Raw genomic sequence first — 16,784 nt, forward strand, 5'->3', positions numbered from 1 at the left:
TTTTGGTACAGTAAATCTGCAAAAACACAACCTTTCAAACCTTATATATAATTAATGTGATGAATGATAGGAAATAATTCTGGAAAGTATTTCAAACAACACAAGATACTGTAATAATGTTTCTAGAAAGTGTAGACTTTGTTTTGGATTTACGCTTTCTTTTTTCACAACCTCCAAATATAGACTCGTACATGGGTTGTTTGTCAGTGCACTATAGCGAAAGGACACCTTGCAAGCATTTTTGCAAGACTTCATCTTACAGTATTTGCAGTATTTGACCACCTAGAATGAGAGACGCTACCATGCCGGTGGTTCTCAGCCCACCAGTATTACCTGCACAGGGCTGCTTCTCTAAAAATGTGTCACACACAAAACGTTTTGCAAGTGTTTTCATGCTCGTCCTGCATCTAATAAAATGAACACCCAGTGGATTGCTATTTATGTTGATGGTTACTGCTCACACAACATCATGAATTTATCGTATAAGTATAATGCACGGCTAATGTGGCCACATTACCATTAGCGCTGTATAGAAACAGGCCAGAGCTGTGTTAAAATTGTAGCCTAATGGTTAAGAACAATCAGAAATTGTGCCAATCCTAAAAGATCAATTTGAAACAAGAATGGGATGTGGGTTAGTGTTTTCATTTCACCCTTTGTGCCGTTGTGCAACCTAAATTCAGCTTGCTTTTTTGGATATTTCTTTCTAATGTATGATTTTTTTTTGTTTTTTCTGTGGCACACATGTAGGGGACACAAACAGCTCTTACACCAAGAACAGTTCTCTATTTTGCAATAGAGAGACTGAATCCAAACTGAAATTTAATGGCTTCTTGGTTTGACCTGTTCTCCCTCGTCATTCATGACATTCCACTCAGTAGTTTTTTTGGTGATAAAGAGTGTTCAAGTCACACATATGTTGTTTTAAAGTGGATTTTTCATTAGAGGAAAGGCAGTATTTGTGTACCAGAATCAGTTTTGATCATTATCAGTGATATTCTCAGTAGAAGAACAGTTTACAGTTCCCAAGTTTATTTAAGTATATTTAAAATGTATTACTGGATCATAGAGCATGATAATGTTTTTCCTAAGCAATAACACTAACATTATTCTCCAGTTAATGCATTAATAGATAACTAAAACAGAAGTGGTGAATAACTAACAGCTGCACTGTTTTGTCTGTTTTTTATCTCTCAGCTGTAAAAGCTTCACTGGGAGAAATACAGTTTAGAAATTAAGCTGATTCACAATGATAACAGATCACAGAAAAGGAAGACCAAGAGTAATAAATATTGTCAAGAAAATGAAACTTGTTTGACATGAGGTGCTGCACAGCCTTGCCAAGGACCTTGGAATTGCTATAGCGTTAAACATCTCACATATGAGAAAAATTAGAATATTTTCTATTAATTGACTTAAGCTGATGCTTCAAAATGTGTTTACGCTGAAACATTAAAGAAAAGCAAGCAAAAAAACAAAAAAAAAACATAATCAAATGAACAAAACAAAACAAAAACTATAAGTCTGCAGTGTGCTAACCCTTGTACTCTAACCTCCTGAAAGCAGGGTCATCAAAAAGTAACACATTACATTAAAATGCTTCTAGGCTATTTGTGAAGAAGTCATGAAAATCCTGCTCACAAATATCACACACCGTGCTGCTGTTCATTTATCACTGTCTGCTCTCTGTGTGACTACATTATGCATGTTTAATGTAATAGTGCACTCAAAAGATCATGATAAGAAGATTTTAGGCACAAATATATGTTAATGACTTCTGCTGCATATTTTAACCCTCCTCATGTTTACTTATCCGAAAGTGTCAGAAACCAAAAAATCGGAATAAACATTGTTTATATCTCACTATTAACTCCATTACTATTTCAATTAATATTTGGTGTAATGGTGCTCTTTACCTCTCACAGATTATGGTTCAATGAGGATAATTCACTTGTTTTTCATAAAAAATGCATTTTAAAACTTTTTTAAAGTTTTAAAGTTGGAAAGACCTACATATAAAACGCAATAGTTTTACATGGCATTGATTATTTAAAAAAAATTTTTTTGAATAATTTAAATTTTTTTTCTTTTTATGTAGTGATATAGATAACATGTGACTTCTCTTCTGTTCTGGGTCAAACTGACCCGCTGACTAAAAAAAATCAAGACTAAGCCTCCTGTTATGATGCGGGTCAAATTGACCCATTTTAAATGTTAAAAATCTAAAAAAAATATTTCAAAGTATTTTTTCAGTATCAAACTTCTTCTGGTTGGCTTAATAAGGGTAATCAGAGCTGTGCACGGACTGGCACCAGCCTACATCTTTGATCTGCTACGGCCCTATGTCCCTAGCAGGTCTTTGAGGTCATCTGATCAGGGCTTACTTGCTATAAAAAATACTAAGAGGAGGACTAAGGGTGATAGAGCTTTTGCCACTGTGGCCCTGACACTGTGGAACTCTCTCCCCCAAGCATTAAGAACTGTGGACTCAGTAGCTGTTTTTAAAAAACAACTCAAAACTTACCTTTTTAAAACTGCTTTTGGTTAATTTTATGCCTGTTTTATTTTCTCTTTTTAAATCTTTTTATGACTTGTAATCTTATGTGCAGCACTTTGTGATTCTGTCTTGAAAGGTGCTATATAAATAAAAATGTATTATTTATTTATTTATTTAATCAACATATAAAATAAAAGCAGTTCCTTTCACATAGGTGCAATGCCCTCTGCATGTTTATATTACACAGATACTGTTTGGGTCAATTTGACCCAGCAGTCAAAGTGGAGGTTAAAGAAGCTCAAATAATAACAGTAAGTTTCATCAGCTTTTGACGAACAACCCAATCAAGACACATGAACGAAAAAACTCCTCAAATAAAAACTATTTGAATCCAGGAAGCACTGCTTCTGAGCGTAAATACAACCACTGTCTTTTTGATTGCAACGTATTTAATTGTGGAAATGTATATTTCAAAGTTCTCTTTCACAGAGCGTTGTCTTTCTTTCAGAAGTTTTGTATGAATAGAATTTGATAATGTAACTTTATCTTTTAGGCGTGCAATCTGAAAGCTGCAACCAGTTTTCTGGATCTGCCCCTGCCCCCAGTCCATGTGTGTATTATTGGTGGGTATGTGCATGTGATTTAGAAAGAGACTGTGGGTTTTTTTGTTTGTTTGTTTTTGTCCCTGTGGACATGCAGGTAGGCCTAAAGGCTGAAATATTGATGGATGATGATAAATTCATGTTGTTGTTAACTAAAAAACAACCAAACAGACATTTTAAGATTTCATTCTAGTGTTTTCGTCATATTTTTCTGAATGTTGAATGTTTCAGATGAATTAGAGATTAAATTCTTGTTATTTGTTGTCAAGTTTTTAAATGCATAAATCTTTTTTTTAATATTGCTACACTCACAAATGCTTTTTATCCCCTACAAGTGACATAGTAGAGCCTCTGCCACCACAAAAAGGGTGTGGTCATCACAGGGATGAAGACAAAACCGTTTCAGTCACTTATTCATACAGTAGCACCAGCTCAGAGTTTTTGTTGCTTTATTTTTTCATCCATATTTTATTAAGAAAGAGTCAGTCACCAACAGCATGCGGTTTATTCCATCATAAATAGTGTATTGCGTACGCTGTCTATTTATGCCATGCTCTCATGAGTCTGCTTACATGGAAGAGTCAAAGAGAAGAAAATGTTTAAAACTTTTTGTGGTGACAAATATACTGAAGTACAATTGTACTCTGTCCAAACTTGTGTTTTAAATAATACTACTAGTGTTCAGCCGTGGTTCGATCTGTATGTGTTTTTCTTGTCTCCAAGATGCCCCTCGGGTAATTTTAGTGAGGACCTGAACTGATTCCAGTAGCTTCCAGAGCACTGGGATCAGCTTTTTCTTTCATACCAAGACCTGCAGCTCCACACAGCTGGCTTCCATCATTGCATGTTTGTGTATGTGTGTATTATGTCTGCAATAACCCAGTTTCAATACATCATGCATGAAAAAGGCAGCAACCCAATATCTATGTCAGTGGGGTAAACGGCATCACTGCATTGTCTCATTTCATTTGGAACACGAGAAGACATTTTAATTTTCTTATGTTGAAATTTAAAGATGTGAAAAACAAATGGCAAAGGAATCCTTTTCTAAATCAATACTTTAACTGGCAATAATACTTTTAAAAATATTTCTTCCTTTATTCTGGATCTCATGTATGCCTTGCAGGCTGCCCATTTATATTGCTTACTTGCATCTGGTGTGAAGGGAGTCTCGAATAAAGCTGGATGCATGGATCTAGGGGTGCAGGCTGTTGTTGTTAAAGGGTTGTTAAAGGATAGGTGGGAGGCAGATGTGGTTGCCTTTTACTTGTGGTTTATTTTGCTGAGCCAAATCCTCTCTTTTGGGATCATGCACTCTCAGGTTCGAAGAGTGGGTGGAGGTCTGAAACGATGAATAGACAGGAATGAAGGAAGTGATTGAAAGAGATTTTTGTGGGTTTGCTTTCATGTCTTCCACCCTACTGCACCTATACACCCATCAAAAACTCTTCCCATCCCTTCTTTCCTGAGTCCATTCATGCTTAATGTATATTCTTGTCCACTTGGGGAGACTGGGGGAGCTCATGCCTAGAGAGAGGCCGAAGAGGAAAGCATTTTGTAAGTGGAAATTTGTGATGATGAGGGGTGTACTGCATAGGCGGGGGTGTGTGGTGAGAAGGGAAGTCCATTATTTGAAGAGGGTGAAGTGAATTCTGATTGGGTGGGAGGGGGGGGGGGGGGGGGGTCCAGCTTTCAAAGGGGTATTGACAGATCTCTTCAACTGCAGTCCCCACTTCACAGCCCTCATCAGCCCCAATTCTAAACATACCAATGCCCCTCCACAAGTTAAAGAAGTCCCCCCTCCCCTGCTGTGCCCACACGTATGAGTTGATGAACTGATGGTCAGGGTACTCTGAAGCGTCTGTCTTACTGAATACAAGTGGTGCTTCAGAACAGGCTCATTCTCCTTGAAGCACACAACTCCTTTGGGGTGTATAAACCTATCAAGGACGAGTCTCTCTTTTTATTGGACCCGTGTTATTCAGTGCACTTTTCAATCATAGCTAGATTTTTAACAAGTCTATAAAGCTCAATAACATTTCAGCGCAGATAAAGAAATGAGAAGGGTACGGGCTAATGTTTGGGAACATGTGTGGAAAGTATGAGAATTGAAAAAGATGAGGAAGATGAAGCTTTAACATGGAATTCTCAAGTCTTCGTGACCATTTTTGGGGAGAATTCATCTGAATTTTAAAAATATTCAGTAACTTTGAGCTTTAAAAAAAGCACTGATGATGACGCACACTGTATGAGAAAGTTACTGTTACTGTTACTCCTTTAAGAATTAACCATCAAATGCACTAAAATCTTCATCTTATCAACATGCGAGATGTATGGCCCCCTAAAGTTGGAGTAAAATTCCTAAGAGGGCCATTCCTTCCTATTTCACTCCCAACCATCGCTCTTTCTGGTCTTAGTTATGGCAGATTGGGTTGCATGATCCTTGGAATATTAAACTACTACATCAACACTGCCAATCCCAGTAGAAAAAGAGAGAGAGCGAGAGAGAGAGAATCTGCCTCTTCCATCTTCTAATCCAGTCTGTTTGCAAAGCACAGGCTTTGGCGTGACACTTGTTCCCCATAGATTCTAGTGTTCTCACTGGAGAACAGCTTACATTAGCATAACCGTGAGGCCCATCCCTTCACTACAGGATTAGTTCAGCTCTCCTCCCACTGTCTGATGGCTCTTTATCCAGATGGATACAGCCTGTTAAAGGTCTTAACCACACTATTGCCACCAAAGTCATTATCATTCACCACGAGAAGGAATCAGCTCACTGAGGGCCTGCTGTTTAGACTGAGAGTGACATCTCATTTGGGATGGTTTGAAAGAAAAGACAGGGAACTCCCCTTCAGTCTCTGATGGAGTGACCAATAAATGAAGCAACTATTTTAGATGGCTAATTTGGCCCTTAAAATTTTCTTTTGAAAAGTGTGTTTATGTACATTAGGCATTGTTTCTGGGGGACATAAACAGCTTTTCACCAAGACCGCGACGCTATGTTTGCTCCGTAAAATCCCTGGATTCCATCCTAGGACAAATAGGTTTTTCAAAGGTTTGTATTTTTTCCATTTTTTATTCTATAAGAAAGTCGAAAAGTTTAGCTTGATGTTTATTTGGATTCTTGGTTTCTCTTCTTTATTTGTAAAACCCGAGTTGTGACATCACCAATCAGACTGACGTGATACGAGGTATCTGTATCTGTTTGTTCATAGATATTGTTTATATCTAAACACGGAAACACTGCAATCACATCTTCATCACTAATCAGATCGTCATCATCAGACTGAATCCTCCGATTCAAATGAAGCTGATGATGTTACATATTACAAATGATCCAGTTAAATGATGTAGGTGGTTTTCTTCTGTGATATAAATCACAATGTAAAGAGGATATAAGTATGTAAAAGTGTATTATACAACTGGCTGCCTGCGAAACAGATTATAAAATGAACGAATGCTTTTTAACATGTTGTAGATTCTCAGAAAAAGATAGCAAGAACAATGCAATAGGATTTGGTTGATTTATACAAAAGAAACAAACAACAAAAAAAAAACCCAACTTATTCATACATCCATGAGTGATAACTGTAAAAATACAAGTACAGACCTTTTGCAAAATACAATATAAGTAAAATAAAAAGAGGTAGGGATTACCTGAAATGTAAGTTTGGGCATAAATAATGCCATGTTTGACCAAAAGGGTAATAGATCTACAAACAGTTTTGCGCTCACCTGTATTGAACCAGGGCTTATTTTTGTAAAGTGTTGAAGATGCCATATTATTCTAATCTAAAAGTCTTATCTGTATAAAAATACAGCAGTTAAAAATGAACAAAGCATAAAAAATCATTAAAAAAATTCTCACAAAGCAGTTTGCTCAAAACACTGCACTGTAATAATCAGCTGTGTTTTGCTATTTTCTCACTCTTCATAACCTCTTGGCTTGCCCTAACCTTTTCTCTACTATCCAACTCACAGTTTTCATTTCTCTCATGCTTTCTTCACTTTCTCCCGCCTACACCACACTCCCCTTATTTCTCAATCTCTCTCCTTCTCTCTCTCTCTCACTCCCTCTCTCGCTGTCTCTCGCTCACTCTGCGCTGTCTGCCTCAGCTGTTCTCAGTTGCACTGTGTGCCTTGTGCTGTGGGGACAGGGCAGAGCTGCGCTGAGTGGGGCTGAACTAGTTTAGAGGAGTCTTAGGTAGAGTGGCAGACAGGATCACAGTGGACAGGAAAAGAGAAAGCCACTAAAGATTATGATTATCCGGCAACAGTTGAAACACAGTGGAACTGTTTTTCTTTTTTTTAGCTAAAGGTAGCTGTAGAGGTAGATAATGCAGATGGCTGTTTTCACTGGGTTACATACTGGTCAGGTACCAGGGCAGAAAAGTATAGCAGTCATACCTGCTTGCTCTTCCTAGCATTTAGTGTGTGCCTACTTTGGTTAACTTTAGCATTGACTTATCGGTGTGGGAAGCTCACTTGCAGTAACACTGACCCATAACCCCCAACTCTGCTTTGCAGGTTCTGAGCTGGACTCTAATTTTGTCTTTTGACCCCTGGAATAGGAAAGGGTTTTGGATCTGGCAGTGAACGAGACCTGCTGTGAACCAGCCTGGACTGACCCGTCAGCATTTTTTCACAATTATTGGAAAACAATTTTTTTCTTCTTCTTACCAGAACTTAAACCAGATCTGAGACTTTCAGCACTGGAGTTTGGTATTTAAAGGACTCTCTGGCCCCTATAGCCCCAGGAACATGGGCTTTTTCTGGGGCAGCATTATGCTGCTGTGTGGGGTGGCTTTGCTCAATACGGGGGGCAGCGGAGCCCAGCAGACCAAGAACAACGTCCCCCGGCTAAAACTCTCCTATAAAGGTGCGTTTGTGATTTTTTATCGTCTTCAAATGTTATTATTTTAAGTGATTTGCCCTTAAATATTTTGAGGTAGATCTTATGTCTTAGACTCTTACCTCCTTCTCATGCAGGTTCAAATCCTTTCAGCACGTATAGTGTGCTGGTCAAGTGACTGAAAAAAGGCAGTGTCTATAGAAAGTTTCAGTAACTGTGAGTCCCTAGATGTCTGTATGAGGCTTTAGTTATGATTACTTCTAAAAATGCTATATATATAAATTAAACAACAAGTACAATTAAGTGTAAATTCTTTACAAGGTTGTAAACTTTATGACTTATCAGGTTTAGGCTCTGGCTTTTAAGAGGGTTGTGCATATTAGTTTTATACGGTTTCAGTCTTTTTACAGACCTGCATTCATACTATTTGGTTGTTTTTTATATCCAATTATGTTTAATTTACCTGTAGCCGGGAAACTCTGGTGTTGTCATGGAAAGCCTTTGCACCATTAAAAATATTTCTGTCTTGACTCAGTAATCAGCTGAGACTAACAAATAGGAATGAGTATAAAAAATATTATATAATATAAATCCAGCGAAGAAAACAGTTTAATAAAATTAGGTAAGGTAACTTTGCCAGCTTGTTAGTAAAAGTCCTCAAGTCTAATGCATAAATGAACTGGTTATTAGAGAATGCATTCTCTCTTTCTGCCTCTCTGTCCTTGTTTTGATCAACTGAGCTTCATCTATCCTTCTCTTGCTTCCTTTTTTTCCTAAATGTCATTTTCCCACTCAATTCTCTCCTGCATAGCAATTATACTAAGGATGAATGGTGCAGGTCTGTTTCAGCAGATGGCTCTCCCAAAGAGAAATGTTTCTCGCTCAGCACTGGGGGATCCATAATTATACACACAAGTATGCACATACATAAACACACACGCATGCACACACATGCAACGATGCTCGCTCACTTGCGCACATAAATGCATGACCATCTGTAGATAGCAAATGATACCTGTGAGGGTATCAGTCATTTAAAACCGCATGCTGTCAGACTGGTGTAACGCGCCCATGTGGTGATATCTCTATTTCAAGTTAGATCCTCAGGTAGCAGTCTGGCAAGCTTGTTTTTTGCAGTCACCTCTATAATTATTATTTCTATTAGTACTAATTTGGATTTTGCACTTCTCCCATATGAGGAGTCAGTGCTTATCTTTTGTATTTAGTGCTTAGCATGCGCTTAATAATAGGAGAGTGAGCAGGTATAATTTTCATGCTTGCACTGTGGTTGAAACATTGCTCCTGTAATACTGCAGAAAAAATTTAAACATTATCCACTGTAGGTCCCATTAGGCAAGTGACATGGGATTATTGAATTATGAATAATGTATGCCATAATATAAATTATGTATTACCCGTGTGTAGGTGAAGTACATTTACTCGTGGAGGAAATCAGATTGTTCACTGTGGTGATTAAAGAGCAATACCTGCCTAAACAGTCTGAGAAGTTGTCCAGTCCTGAGGAAGCAGTGTCAGATCAGTGAGATACTGCTCTGTGAGGTGAAGAAAACCTGACCCCTACAGGTCTCTGGGAACAAGGGGTGAATCTGTTTATGGTCAAATTAGATGCATCTGGTTATGCAGGTCTCACATTGGCACGTGTTTTGTGATTTCTTGCAGACTTCATTCATTTGAATGTAGAATGAAAGTTTTATCTTGGAATGGTGTAGCTATACAGCAGCTTGGCCCACCACAGTATGAACCCCCCAGTGGACAAAGTTAATTACTCTGGGACACACCTACCAATTCCTACCACCCACCCCCACCCCAAGACACACACACAGACACACACACATACACATTGCTGAAACTTCCAACAGATCTTTAAAAGCAAGGGTTCAGGGGCACAAGGGCAATGGAGCAGAGGAAAGATAACAGTGGTACCCCATGGCTACCTAAACATGAGCTGAGGTCCAACTGTATCAACAACTAAGTGACTAGTTGATGATGAAGAAGTAGGAGTAGAAGGCCATGGACCTACAGTGCCGGCAACACCATAAAGCACCATGAATGTTTTACATATGTTATACTTTGGCATGAATTGATGTAAGATCGATTCACACCCTCTGGGTAAATGGGCTCTTTAGGGATTAAACATATGGCTCTCAAGTTTATGGGTCACAAGCAGCTGAGCACATGTTGTTTACTGTCCAGGGAAAGAAAAAAAGAAGGTACTTGAGTTTTATAGAATGTGGGTGTTCTGCCAAAAGTACTCTTTTTTCCCCCCGACCTGTCCACCCCTTTCTTTAGCTGAGCCAACGGCTTGCACAAAAGCACATACACATATCTGCAGCCACACGTACAGGCAAATGCATTCAGAGGAGCACAACAAAGTCCTGCTTTGGATAGCAAGAAAGAAAAGGAGCAAAGAACTGAAAAATGATGCTACACTAGAAACCATTTAGTTTCACTAACCACAAAATATCTCTTCAGCATTCATACTTCATCTGTTTTTTGTTTTTTTTCAAATGGTGTTTTTCTTGTTTTCACTGTGGTGTGACTTTTAATCAGAGTTGGAGAATGGAGAAGTTCTCCTAAAGGCCTTTAATCCATGAGCATGTTAAGAATCTTCGGAGTGGAGTTGGGTTTCTTGGGGTGTGTACAACATAAACTCTGACTGGCCTTGAATGGCCATGGAAGGTATCCCATACATGCAGTTGAATGTTCTCAGTATTCTGTTCTAACTGGATTTGGATGATTTATTCTGCAGTGTTCATTAAAAAAAAATTTTAATTCGTTTCTCCAAGTGCTTTCAAAACAATAGTTGTTTCAGTTAACTTAATCTATATCTGAAAGATTCACTTGGAAGATGTCTGCTTGCCAAATTTCCTGTGTCTACTGACTTACATGTGTCTGTAGTGAGATATAGAGCTACAGTAACTACCATCTTAAAAGGGTGTGGAATTATCAGTGTGAACATGGAGGGTCTGAAGTTGCTGATGTTTTACTAATTTGGGGTCCTTTTATTTCTAAATTGTATATACAGAAAACATGCAGAAAACTCAAATTGGGTGACCAAGACAAGCCAAAGGGACCTCGTTCAGTTTACTGGGCATGTGTTAAAAGTCTCAGAAACCAAAATGGACTAAGAGATTGGATTTTAGTATTCCAGTGATATGAAGGGAGTCACAGTATCAGTTTAGTGGCTGCTAATTCTGTTTAATCAATACTTCTGGATGCAGTTCCAAAACTAAATCATTTATCAGCTAGACCAGGGGTAAGCAACTCCAGGCCTCGAGTGCCGGTGTCCTGCAGGTTTTAGATTTCACCCTGTGTCAACACACCTGAATCAAATGATTAGTTCATTCCCAGGCCTCCGGAGAACTTCAAGACATGTTGGGCAGGTAATTTAGGCTACGTTCACACTGCAGGTCTTAATGCTCAATTCCGATTTTTTTATCAAATCCGATTTTTTTGTCTGCTTGTTCACACTACAAATAAAATGCGACAGCAAACGCGCTCTAGTGTGAACCCTCAAAGCGGCCCGCATGCGCAAAAGAAGACGTCACACACAACGAGCACTGTTTAGACCAAGACCAAACAGTCTTGTTTGACTGATGACCCTTAATATAAAGACTTGTTTCGGACTTTACGTTTCCCAATTTTGCTTTAAGTTATAAAGTTATTTTGTTATTTACATGTGGCCTAATAATGACCATTATTGCTGTTTTAGAGAGGAGCGGTGCTTCAAAGGATAGTTGCAGATTTCTGTCAGAATCTTCAGATTATACAGTACAAATAAAATGTTCACGTTTCTCCAACGTTGTCTAACAATTTCACTGGAAGGCCAGGAAGCATTCGCGATGTCTTCTCGGGCGCTTCTCCAGTGCTGATAATTGGCGTCTGTGTTGTGACAGTGACGTAAAAGATAGATTTAATGCGACCTGACCATTCAAACAGCAGTCGCTTTCTAAAACATCAGATATGTATCGGATTCACTACCACATACGAAAGTGACCCATGTCGGATTTGAAAATATCGGATCAAACGAAAATTATGTTCTTTTTTTCTACAATATGCTACATTCTACAGAATTGCATTTGTTTTCATGTTTACTTGAATGTTTAAATTTAATTTTGTTCTAACTACAAAAACAACATATTACTACATTTGATTTTGTTCACCTCTGAAGAAATCAGTCTTGTCAAGTTTGATAAATAACTTCATTGCCAAAAAAAGAAAAAGTTCAAAACCATTTTTTCTTTCAGCCAACAATAATAAAGCAAGACTAAGTGTCTGCCTTCATTTCTGCTTGACACTGAGCAAATTTCTTGACTGAAGCTTTGTTTTTTTTTTACCCTTGGGCATAGGTGAATCAGTAACTGTATACACCTGGAGAGTGTATATGATATGTTGGGATTTGACAGTGTGCAACAATACAACAAGTCATGCGAGTAAGGAACATCAGTGAAGCTACTGAACCGGGGCCAAACATCAGTGCGTTATGCTGCCATGTGTGGGTTATTATTAAGAAGTGTATTTTTCTTAGGAAGCACTTAGATAACACTCTATGTACCCTCCAGTTGAGAAAGATGGACAGAATGTAGGGTAAAAGAGTTTATTTTTATCAGTCTCACATGGGACTGTTGATTTTTCGCATCTATTCCATCTCTCGCTCTCCCTTTGTGTCTTTGTCTGTTACTTGCTTGCTTTCCAGTTCCCTAACTCATTCGTTTGCCCTCCCCATCCCTGACCCAGAAGAGAATAGTTAGTACATTTGTCTTTTACCAAGCAATGTTAAGGAAGAAAAAGAGAGAGCAGGAGAAAGTAGAAAACTGCTGGAGAAACAAGAAATTTGGGGATTTTTTTTGGCTAATGTACCCATCAGTTGTAACATAAAATCTCTTATAGGCCACACATTCTCCTTTTTGCGTGTCTTTCTCTTTCTCTCTGCTGTTCTATTGTTCTGCATCCAAACCTGTTTTTGTATAGCACAGTATCAAACTCTAAACAGGAAAGAATTAAAAAACAAAAATAAACCAAAAAAACCAAAAAAAAAAAACAAGTGCTGTTTAATGTATACATAAATTTGACCTGAGGGGACACCAGTTCAGACATGTATAGGCTACTACCTCCGGTGTGGCTCGTAAACACATTTTTCTTTCCAATAACACACAGCACAGTATGCTCTATAAACACACATACACACACAGATCTACACACAATACCCACAGAGTATCTGTCTCTGGATGATTAGCTTTTAATAACTTAGCTGTAGTCTCTGTTGAATGGACTGTTGCTATGGACACGACTCCCATAGACAATTTCCACAAACCAAAGATGTGTGCGTGTGGGTGTCTGTATGTATCTGGTGGGTGGATATTGTGATGCCATTCCCCTTGCTGTCAAACAGTGATGTGGTTTAGGGAAAAGTGAAGAGTAGGTTTCCTACTGCTACTGCTAATTATTAATGACAAATAACACAGACATCCTTTTGTGCTTTTTTAATTTGAGAACTAGAGTAAGTCTTCATCTTCTGGTTTGACTTTGTCTTTGTTATCCCCCACACGAATGTGTCCACAGTACAGGTAAAAAAGGGTCAGAGGTAGCAGGCAGATGTTATTGTGCAGTGCAGAGTTTACAGTTGATCAGCTGATGGTTGCTCACCATGGCTACAGAGCGGGCTCGACTGTACTTTTTTATGACTTTAGTCTTCTTTCCAACTGTGTTTAGGAAATAAATGTCTAATATTTCAAAATATATTCAATAAAATGCAACTAGATCAATCTTGCAACAGAAAACAAATAATTTACAAAGATATGTTTCACAAACTGAAACAATAAGCATTTATTTAACAAATAATTATGACTGTAAGTTGAACACAGTGGTTTGTATTAAAGCTTTGTGTCATTTGGGTTTAGATTCAATCGGTTATGCACCAGAAAATCTCTGTTCTCTATAATTTAATGGAAACTCATGGGACTGTTAGATCAAGGTTAGATTTCTTTAATAAGACTGTGGAGTGGGGAGTGGAGTGAAAGATTAGTTTATTATTATTTATGATTTTTCCAAATTTCTCACAGTTTGCATCAAGGAACAGGAAACAAACTAAATTACAGAGACAGTGATAATGACAGGGTGTCAGTCTATTTTGTATTACCATCCAATGAGTACTGTTATTTGCATGTGTGTGCATGTGCACGTCCATGTGTGTGTGTGTGAATTCGGCACGTTTATAAAAATGTCATGATACATTAACCAAAATCACATAAGGACAAGTAAGTCTTCATGTAACAGGCAACTTGATTGTCTGTTTGTAGCATTTCTTTTTCAAAGGTGTCTTTCAGCACCTTTTAACACTATTTTAAATTCTTCAAACCATTCGTCCATTCATTTTCTTCTAATAATCCAGCACATGTTGGTGGATAGCCTATCCCAACTGGGGTACGGCCTGGACAGGTTGTCGGTCAGTTTTTCAAACCAATTTATTTTTTGTGATGTAGATATTGTTGCCCCCATATCAAGAGTATACCCATAAATCCACCCCTCCAAACCCCCTTAATGTCAGCCACCTGGCTTCTTTTGTGATACAAAATATTGATTGAATTTGCATTTAGTCAAATATCTCAGACATATACACATATGGTAATGTTTCCATTAAATTTACACTTCATACTGTACGAACCCATGCAGCCTTGGAGTAGGTGAATGGTAAATAATGTATAGATTCCATAGCACGATATTCATGACCATGTCAGTTTTAACCTAAAAAATCCTAATAAAATTAGAATTTATGAGTGAGAAAAACACCCTAAAAGCATTTAGTGTAATGCCCTCTATTCTTTGATGTTTTTCTTCTCGTACCAGTTTCCCCCTAGCTTGTGTCTTCTCACTCTCTTGGGTTCTGACACACTTAAGAGAAGGGGCATTCTCCCTGCTAAAGCATTCATGAGAGTTTTTTGTTGTTTGCCTCACTGAGGATGAGAAAGCAAGAGAGAGTGAGAGAGGAAGGCACCATTTCTCCTCTGCTCCCATAACTCTCTGTCCTTTTGTGTAGGTGGTCAATGGGAGGGGGGCCATGGTGTGGTTGGACTTTGTTGGTGAGAACAAAATGTGAGAAGGAGAAAGAATTAATATGTGCATGTGTTTGTGTGTGTATCTACACAGATTACACAAAAGGTGTTACAATACTACAGTCATAGTGCCACCTTTAGAGGTCGTTACAGTAATTAGATCCTCAGTGTTTGTGTCAAGTCTGGCTTTCTGCTGGGAAACCAAATGTCGCTGCTAGACTTGGCAGACCATTGCATTAAGTTCCAAAACGTGAGCTGTAGCCTGTAATAAAGTCTGCTAATAGTTTATGTGGTTTAGAGTAGTCTTGCAGTTTGGTTTATGAAATATTAGCAGAGTAATATGACATTATATATGCTCCACAGTTTTCCACTGTGAGTGTACAAAGTTCTGCTTGGCTGCTTTGGTGAAGGTCACTTCTCAGCACAGACTGTCTGATTATTGGCTCCCAGATTTGGCTTTACCTGCCGAGTTCAATTTGGCTTGGCAGAGGCTCTAAACTATCTGTCAGCTAGGCCAAGCTGTATAGTCTCTAGTTATGAAAGCAATTTGTGAAGGAAAAGGGGAAGCAATAACATTTATGTAAAAAATCAAAACATATAAAAAAGTGAAAAAAAGGGGTTGATAAAAATGGAAACAGCAGTCTTAGGTGATACAAGCATGAACAACTCAATATCATTTGATTAAATATGCTCAGTGTAACTGTGGGGAATAGAGGTATATGTCTGGAACATTACAATTTAGCAGCAAGATTTTAAGATATGGAAAGACATACAAGTGGTCAAGCAAAAAGATACTGAAAATTTAATAGCATTTCAGAAAAATATACTGATCTGGAGAATTGGATTTGACTTTCATGCAACACAAATCCACACACCCTTTATTTCGATGAATATTTTATGCTGATTCCTGCTTTTCTTTCCATTTTTTCTTTGCAGACATGTTGGAGTCTAACAACCTTGTGACATTTGAAGGCCTACCCAACAGTTCGGCTTACCACACCTTCCTGTTGGATGAGGAGAAAGGAAGACTAGTAGTTGGAGCCAAGGACCACATCTTCTCTTTTAATCTTCTCAATATCAGCAAAGAGTTTGCACAGGTAGCTGAAGCCTATAATTTATAGACTGCATGACTGGTTTCATGCATTCTGCGACAGACTCCATGTGTGTTTGCTGTTTCTGACCGACTTATTACCTCGCTCATATCCGTGCATCTCCATCCAGAGTGCCAGGCAGGGGCGCAGGTGTCTTGGGAATCTCTTTTCTGTTTCTACCGAAAAGTGCCTCATGAATATTTCAGAGCAGGGCTGTTGCACACGATCACACACTGTGCCAGGCATGTAAGCTGCTCTCTGCACACCTGGATGAATAATAGAATAAACCGAAACAAAGTGGATAACAAATCGCAATGTGACCCCTTCAACTCTCATATATACACATCCATGCACACAAGCTGTTCCTCTTTCGACTGACTCTGTAAAATTGATTTTGTGTGGGGGTAATTCTTTTCTAACATGTGCAGGAACTGTGTTTATGTTGCAGATCCCTTGGCCAGCTTCTTCCACCAGAAGAGATGAATGCAAGTGGGCAGGAAAAGATCTCTCGGTAAGAGCTAAAACCATCCACCTTTTAAGTGGGTGTCAGCGGTTTGCCCCTCTACTCCCACTAATTTTTTTCAAATGTCTTTGTTCTCTCATACGATGAAAAATGTGCAGTTCTGCAGGTCTCAAAGCAAATCACCCTTGGAGTTGCACTGGGGT

General features: G+C 38.4%; 1 protein-coding gene across 3 annotated transcripts in view; it reads left to right on the top strand.

Annotated features, from left to right (window-relative positions):
• sema3ab (sema domain, immunoglobulin domain (Ig), short basic domain, secreted, (semaphorin) 3Ab) overlaps positions 1–16,784 on the top strand; it is a 61,205-nt gene that overhangs the window by 32,640 nt on the left and 11,781 nt on the right. Inside the window, exons 2-5 of one of the 3 annotated variants that reach the window (XM_085166635.1) lie at positions 3,051–3,120; positions 7,786–7,981; positions 15,964–16,124; positions 16,567–16,629. In XM_085166635.1, coding sequence (XP_085022761.1) covers positions 7,864–7,981; positions 15,964–16,124; positions 16,567–16,629 — 342 coding nt within the window. In that variant the 5' untranslated portion in view covers positions 3,051–3,120; positions 7,786–7,863. Of the gene's footprint in view, positions 1–3,047; positions 3,121–7,785; positions 7,982–8,008; positions 11,359–15,963; positions 16,125–16,566; positions 16,630–16,784 lie in introns of those variants that run through there. The other 2 variants (XM_085166636.1, XM_085166637.1) reach the window with 2 other exon arrangements.

The sequence above is a fragment of the Neolamprologus multifasciatus genome, chromosome 7 (assembly GCF_963576455.1).
Source record: "Neolamprologus multifasciatus chromosome 7, fNeoMul1.2, whole genome shotgun sequence".
NCBI classification, from domain to species: Eukaryota; Metazoa; Chordata; class Actinopteri; order Cichliformes; family Cichlidae; genus Neolamprologus; species Neolamprologus multifasciatus.